At 35.3% G+C, this 7,700-nt stretch overlaps 2 protein-coding genes across 2 annotated transcripts; both read right to left on the bottom strand.

Annotated features, from left to right (window-relative positions):
• Positions 1 to 211: 211 nt before the first annotated feature.
• Positions 212 to 759, bottom strand: LOC124909799 (EG45-like domain containing protein). Its single transcript, XM_047450436.1, has 2 exons — positions 618 to 759; positions 212 to 492 (listed from the first exon to the last, which is right to left on the bottom strand). Exons 1-2 carry the CDS (start codon positions 757 to 759, stop codon positions 212 to 214), a joined length of 423 nt encoding a protein of 140 aa, XP_047306392.1.
• Positions 760 to 1,581: 822 nt separating this feature from the next.
• On the bottom strand, positions 1,582 to 7,233 carry LOC124944630 (histidine kinase 4). The gene is made up of 11 exons (XM_047484932.1): positions 6,497 to 7,233; positions 6,184 to 6,417; positions 5,940 to 6,106; positions 5,465 to 5,683; positions 5,212 to 5,398; positions 5,090 to 5,141; positions 4,784 to 5,013; positions 4,601 to 4,699; positions 3,208 to 3,884; positions 2,327 to 2,791; positions 1,582 to 2,243 (listed from the first exon to the last, which is right to left on the bottom strand). The coding sequence occupies exons 1-11, from the start codon at positions 6,830 to 6,832 to the stop codon at positions 2,006 to 2,008; spliced, it is 2,904 nt and encodes a 967-aa protein (XP_047340888.1). The 5' UTR covers positions 6,833 to 7,233; the 3' UTR covers positions 1,582 to 2,005.
• Between the last annotated feature and the right edge of the window lie 467 nt (positions 7,234 to 7,700).

Genomic DNA, 7,700 nt, shown 5'->3' with positions numbered 1-7,700 from the left:
AATTAAGTTCCCCCAATATAACAACAAGAGCATTACAAATTGACAAAGGGATTTATTTATTTATGTCACATTTCTTCCATATTGTGTGACTTCATCATACTTTCATACCCTGCAGCAACAAATTATAAAAACAAAATTGAGGTTAGTTTTAAAGGATAAATCATATTTCATTGATCCATTTAATTGTAAAGATCACTAACAAAACATTAACTCACTGCTTAAAACTTATTTTGATCTTGCCAGCATCGGGATCAGCAATGGCGGCAAAAGCCTCCTGCGACAAGTCAATGGTTCCTTGGCAGCCCGCGGGACAAAAGTCGACAATCTTAACCGTGACATGTGATTTTCCTCTACAAGGATGAGGTCCATCATTGGTCCCCCCTATGCATTTCACTTTCAGTTTTTTCCCACAAGCCTTTCCGTTATTCCATATCGAGTGGCTTGCTGCCGCGATCATTACTCCTTCGTCTTTATACTCATCACAGGCTGAAGCTGCATGCATTGTTATAATACTATCACATGTATAATTACCATATTATTAACATAACATATTTTAATTTCTATAAAATAGACATAAGATATGTAATTCAATAAACAATCAAATCCCGGGCCCTTACGAAGGTATGGAGGAGTGTAGAATGTAGCAGTTCCCTTATGAACACGCCTGTCCCGATGGCCATGAGCAGACACTACAAGAAATGAGCTTAGAAATAATGAAGCTATGGCTAGGAAGATAACAAGTTGCATTTGTTTTGCCATGGGATTCTTCAACTTCACAAGCTTTTGGTTAGAAATGGTAAATCATGAAGAGTATTTATACAGAAGGTTGTTGTCATTATTGTACCTGAGAATATCAGGCCAAACAACTAGAGCTAGAACTTTATATTTTAAAGGTTAAAAGAGTCATTTACATTACCTAACAAAGTACATTGTAACATGAAAAAATAAAACTCATAATAGTTCACTAATTTATGCAATAGTCTCGATTTGTCTACTAAACTTTATTTTTGCTCGCTCTCCAATAACTGCAATAGATGCTTAATATTTATGTTAATTAGTGTTTGCGATATCACCGTATCTGAAAGTTACACAAGAAATGTGAATTTGTTAATAAATTATAATTACTTTTAAAGGTAATCCACTAAGATAGTTCAAGTGGTTCCAAAGATCTAAGGTGACGCATTGGATTTTCACTTAAAACGCTTTAAATGAGAGTGAATGTCATGTTTATGTCATAAGTTCAATCGCTCAATATTCATATTTAGATGCAAACACTCTAAGAGTTACTTAACATGGACAACAAAATTGAATCTTAAGTGGGAATTACTAAAAATTAGACTAAATGGTCTAATACTCAGAGTTCAGTGGGTAAATTGAGACTCTGCAAAACTTCAGTGACTATTCTATTTTTTCTAGTTACATGAAAAATCTTGTAAGTAGCTTAGTTTGACAGACATGGTAAATATGACAAAGAAGAATAGCCTAGCTAGCCAAATTACATTGATATTTCAAGTGACAAGGACAAAATGAGCTTTGGTGAGCACCATATAATAATACTAAATGGATTATGGAGACAAAGAGTAAGACAAATACCAAATCTTTCTAAAGACTCATAATTTGTGGGAATATTGTATTGCAGACATTGCTATTATCATATTTCTGGACTGGCTTGTCATATATTTTGTAATAATAAACATTTGTAACAAAATCATAGATTAATACAACAACATTATAACTCGGGTTCAAGCTTAGTTTGTAATACCCTAAACCAAACAAGCTCTCTCCTTAATCAGAACAAAATTAGCAGCTTAAGTGGAAAAAAAAGAAAAGAAAAAAAGGTGATTATGTTACCAACTTTCTGGCACCCCTCTTCATTTTTCTTCAATCTGAAGATAATCTATATACAGATAGAAGAAGGGGTCTTTAAAATCCAAATTGAACTCGTGGGGGGGCTGCCCCGGTTCGATATTGGAAAAAAGAATTGTGGGAATGATTGGTTTGGTTTTTAAAAAGAGTTTTGTGATAATGTGTTTGACTCGAAAAACTTGGCAACTTCCTGATATAGTTTCTCTTCGTCAAACGGCTTGGATACATATCCATCCATCTCACATTCGAGGCATTTATCGTAAGTGGCTTGTATTACATCAGCAGTCATGGCTAATATTGGCATGTGGCGTCTGTTCACCATTTGATGCTCGTTTTCTTTTCTCTCCATCAACCTGATCTGTCTTGTAGCCTCAAAACTGTAAAACAAATTAAGAAAAAGTTAAATTTGTGGAGTGCTGATAGCTTTCACTATTATAGAATAACTGTTTAGTTTGCTTACCCATCCATTTCGGGCATTTGAATATCCATGAAGCAGGCATCGAATGAATTGGAATGAAGCAATTCTAAGGCAGATTTACCGCTTTCTGCACACTCAACATCAGCCCCGAATTTCTTCAGAGCACCAGCAGCAACTCTACGGTTCACCCTATTGTCATCAACAACTAATATTTTCTTTCCGGAAATCAAGCTTCTAAGAACCATATTCGATATCCCTTTCCCTTGTTGCATCTTCTTTCCTTTTTCTAGAACCTGTTGAAGGCAAGCCGCCACCATACTTGCTCTCAAAGGCTTCATGATAACTGTATCTTCAAAACCGGCCTGTTTTGCTTTGTCTAACTCTGCATTCGTAATGCTCGTCGCCAGAAGAATAGTTTTCCCAAAAATTGAGCCCACATTATCCTCACATGAAGACAACCACACGTCCTTCTCGATCAGAATCATATCGGGTTGTTGCCTCTCTCTTCTGCCATTACAGACGAAAAACAGTTGAGAGTTTATTGATGTCCGATGAAAAAGTGAATTATTTGAATTAAATGATTAAGATATCATAGGTATTATTTTTACAAAAAAAAATGATTCAAAAGATTTGATTGATCATGGGAAATAAGAGTTATTTGGATTGGCCTAAGAATTGAAAAAATTATTGGATAAAAAAGTGGATTATTTGAGTGAAATGAACATATCTTTAAAATGATGATATTATAACATTTTAGGATTTTAATTCATGATTTAAAGAATGATGAAAGGTAATTTGGAATTAATCCATCTTAAGAGAGTTTGTTGTAGTGATTTAATTCATGATTCATAATTTGGATTTAATTCAAATAACATGATTAAATCGAATGCCTAAGAATCTAACAAAGCAGGAGAAAGACTTACAAGTCAACTGCCAGACGGATATCGCCTACAACTTCAACAAGAACACCGAGTCTCTTCAAATGGTACCTCGTTATAGCACTTCTAATCGGATTGCCATCGACAACCATCGCTCTTAATACCTTAAAACCAGTTGAAAGATCATTACAAAGAAGTTTTTCCTTCTCCTTCATAATATCATGGGACAAATCCTGATCATACTTTTCAAAGACAGCAGTAAACGAAAAAGTACTTCCTATTTGAGGACGAGTTATGAAGTTTATCTGTCCTCCCATCAACTCAACCAAACACTTGCTAATACTTAGCCCAATACCCGTGCCTCCATAATTCCTCGAGGTTGAACTGTCAGCCTGCATGAAAGGCATAAAGACTTGTTCCTGAGCATGCAAGGGTATCCCGATGCCAGTGTCTTCAACGCGTACTAATAATGTGACCTTATTAGAATTACAATTTGTTGTGTTCAAGCAGAATTCTTGTTCGGAAATGACATGTTTAAGGGTTTCCCAACTATGACGTTCGTCAGCAGCTTCGAAACCACTTAGAGTGTTGAATTGACAGCCACTTGGCTTGTTATGACCACCCAAACAACCCATGAAGCAAGATTCACCCTTCGGATCTATCATCGACTTGGCATGTTCCGCTAAATGGACTTGAACAAATATATGTCCGCGCTCCGTGAACTGGACCAAAAAATAATATGAAAAACCTTGCAAAATTTATAGTATTGATCATTTTTCTTTTTTTTGAATCATGTTTTTTTATTAGCACAACTTCCTATTGCTATGGCTCTTTACTTGGATCAAGGTGCTTTCAATGAGTATTCATTTTAATGTAAATTGTGATAGGACATCATGGTTTTGAAGGGCCAATAGCAAGAAGACACATGGTCAGCTAATAGTAGATATTAGCCAGCAATTTAGGCCAAATTTTCGGTTAGGTTTTATACATAATTTCAAAATAATATACTCATCACTCAATTTATCAATCAAAATACTAAAATATCTTTTATTGTATTTTTTTTATTAAATATAATATTTTTTACCAAAAAAACTCACTTTTTAAGCACACATGGAACAGATTGAGATAAGAGTTAATTCGGTAATCTAGTACATAAGAGCCTTCAAAAGGCAATTTTTACTCTTGAAAATTAATTAAATTACTTCATTATAAAGGTAAAATAGTCTTTATATACTAATCTGACATTAATTCCATATTTAATCAAATCAACTTACTTATCAAATCTCTAAAATTCATATCTTTTCGTTTGGTTTATTCAAAATTTATCACTTTAACAGATTAGTCACTTAAAATGTTTCATTATTCAACATTTTAACACTTAAATTTTCAGTTTCGAAAATGGTTACAATATAAGTGAAGAATTGAATGAACTTTTTACCTTGACGGAGTTTCCAACAAGATTTGTAATAACTCGACGAAATTTTCCTGAATCTCCCATAACAATGTCGGGGACTTTTTCAGAAACAAACACAGCCAACTGAAGAAAACATAATCTGTCATGTAATTCTGAAGCAGGGGAAAAAGAAAAACATAAAGAATAGGTGTTAATGGGGTTAATTACCTCAATACCCTTATGCCTAGACTTCTCAGAGAATAGAGAAAGAACATCATCCAACAGAGGTCGAAGTTCAAATGGAACTGTTTCTAATTCCAGCTTCCCAGCTTCAATCTTCGCCCGGTCTAGCACTTCGTTAATCAATGTTATCAACGATTTTCCACAAGCCTGAGCGGTTTGAGCATAATCCCTTTGAGTTGAACTCAACTCAGTGTCTAGAAGCAATGCAAGCATCCCTTCACATAACAACCTTATTATAAGACTAAGATCAAAATTAAAAATTCGAAAAGAAGGAATTTGTTTTGAACATACCGAGAATACCATTCATCGGAGTCCTTATTTCGTGTGAAAGAGTAGCTAGAAACTGAAAACAGGCACGTTAGAGACAACTGAAAAATGAAAGAAAAAGAGGAAAGAAAATAAAAATAAAAAACCTGAGATTTCGCAATGCCAGCAGCTTCAGCTCTTACTTTCAGCACCTCCATTTCGCGGAAATCGTCCTCAACTTTAACAATGTGAATCGCTGCACCGTATATGATATAACCAATCAAGAATCCGATGACAAAGAATAAGAATGCTGTGGTTAGAGCTCCCCATGATGTAGGTGCCTTTTGAAGGTACCTGCAAATAAAATCCATATAGTTTCTTTTGGATTAAAATCCAATTTATCGAGAAAACTCCTCTTACCTGCAAACCATTTGATGTTTTCTGAATGGATCTCCAAAATCAAGCATGCTGAGACGCTCCAACGACATGTCTCCTTCTTCATATTGGTGACCGTACATTGTTAATGGGTACGAAGCATTTGTAATGTCGTAAACATTTACCACAATTGCCTGTTTTCCTGCCAGTTGCCCGAGAAGATTCTCCACAAGAGATTGAACATCAAAAGATCCACCAAGATATCTGTGTAGTACATACAAGTTCAGCCATTTCGTGAGCATTCCAAATAGACAGCCAACATTGAAGATATAAATTGAATTATAAGTATTGCATCAACATATGATGGAGATAGTTTGTCATTCTGTTCTTTGTGATTTGCAATAAGGTTCTCTAATCAAAGTTGCTAATATCCCCAAACCAAGATAAGCAATCAAAGTTTATGTTTGAAGAACACTAAACTGAATGTAATTAAACACTAAAGAATGCTTAGTATTATTACCCAGCAGTGGCTTGAATTCTTTCCTCCACAGAGGGATTAGGAGGAAGCTTGGATTTGTAAACAGGGAAAGTAAGAACAACTCCAAGATGTGAATTCAATAGTCTGAAAGGATTTGTAAGAACTGCTTTCCCAGTAGCCCTAGCCCTCAAGATATTCTCTCTATCTTCCTGCATCATCATCATCATATATAAGTTTTTGTTGCTAAAGAACTAAAAACGAAAACCAAAATAGGAATATGAATTACCTCTCCAGACATCATATCAATAGATTCAATATAGGAAACTGTTTCTTGTGAAAAAATTACAGGGGCATATTCATCTCGGACAGGGGAAGTCTCCTTCTCCATGGTTCGTATAGTCCATCCATGGCGTCTCTCAAAATCTTCTCTTTCTGAGTTGACTACTTTCTGGGCATACGCTACACCGCTCAACAATGGCCTTTCAAATGCCGTACTGGCAGTATACAAGGCAAACGTTTCCTGCATTGACAACTCTCACCCAAATCGATCAATTTCAATCCAAAATTAAAAATCAAAGATTGAAAAGAGAAATAGAAACCTGATCGATTGCAGATGGGGTTTTGTCATAATGAAAAGTGGTAACCAAAATCGCAAGAGCATGGACATGATTGACACTAACACTGAACTGATCTTGTAGCATTCTAGCTCTTTGGTCACACATGGTAACCAAAACCTCTTTTCTCCTCTCTTTATTTTCTGAATCTCCTCTTTCATAAATCAATCGACTAATAAAAGCCATTAAAAGGATCCAAAGTGCTAAGATTTTAGGAAGCCAAACTCTATTGATGAAAGTGTGCATTCTTTTAGTAGTACCCATTTGTTCGTTTAACGTAACAGCCACCGAGTGATGTTGCCGTCGAACTTTCTCACCCATCTTCTTCTTCCTCCTCCTCCTTTCAATTTCTAAGCTCAACCCTTGTTGCCCAGTTCATTTCTAAGCTAGAAAACAAAAAACCCAACATCATATACATGTGTATGTATCTATTTCCACGAGGCGCACAGCTTTTCTTTGCAAAGGACCGGCAGTATTTTTCAGAACCCACTTTTTGTTTATGTGGAATACAAATTGGGGAAAAAGACTAATGACCCATCATTACATCATGGTTTTTTTATGTGATTAAAACCTCAGAGAGAGCTCGACTTACGAAAACTCCCACTCCTCCACTAATCATCGATTTATATAAACAGCTTAATTAATCCCAGAATCCGAAGAAAACAACAGAGCACGTCTGTCTGTATGTCTGTCTGACTGTTTCTCTCTGAAACAATGAGAAAAATGTCAATGTGGAGTAACCCAATTCGATAATTAAAGTAATCTGGGTAGTAGCCGTATAGAAAAAGGACATAAACAAATGAAGAGATGAAACAAAAGAACAGATTTTTGACTGCATCGGGGATATAAATATATAGAATACCAGCGAAGCACGAGCAAGCAGGAATGAGGAAACAAACCCAAGAGAGAGAGAAGTTGTTTCATTGAATGATCTTTAAGAAAGATGAAGGGATTAATTAAGCGTGTGGATTTCTACAAATATTTTAATAATGGCCAGACAGACACCTCATTCATCTAATCTTCTTTATCATACTTTTTTAAAGCGGACTGAATCGAATTTTTAAGATTTTCCCAGATACGCTGCTGTTTCTTCATTAGACTATAAACTTATATTAATCTCTCTACCCTCTATCTGTCTTATCTTATTCTCTCGACATTATCAATGTTACCCACTAATTAAAAGTTAAGG

This window comes from Impatiens glandulifera, chromosome 7 (genome assembly GCF_907164915.1).
Source record: "Impatiens glandulifera chromosome 7, dImpGla2.1, whole genome shotgun sequence".
NCBI classification, from domain to species: Eukaryota; Viridiplantae; Streptophyta; class Magnoliopsida; order Ericales; family Balsaminaceae; genus Impatiens; species Impatiens glandulifera.
The sequence above is the reverse complement of the archived record's forward strand: the minus strand, read 5'-3'. Positions and strand labels throughout refer to the sequence as shown.

Bases quoted from the DNA above. Each gene is read 5' to 3' on its own strand.
- LOC124909799 (XM_047450436.1), bottom strand. From the start codon at position 759: ATGGCAAAACAAATGCAACTTGTTATCTTCCTAGCCATAGCTTCATTA. The intron at 493-617 runs GTAAGGGCCCGG...CAATGCATGCAG, and splicing joins CTACACTCCTCCATACCTTC to CTTCAGCCTGTGATGAGTAT.
- LOC124944630 (XM_047484932.1), bottom strand. From the start codon at position 6,832: ATGGGTGAGAAAGTTCGACGGCAACATCACTCGGTGGCTGTTACGTTA. The intron at 5,684-5,939 runs GTAATAATACTA...TGTACTACACAG, and splicing joins AGAATTCAAGCCACTGCTGG to ATATCTTGGTGGATCTTTTG. The intron at 5,399-5,464 runs GTAAGAGGAGTT...TTTTATTTGCAG, and splicing joins AAACATCAAATGGTTTGCAG to GTACCTTCAAAAGGCACCTA.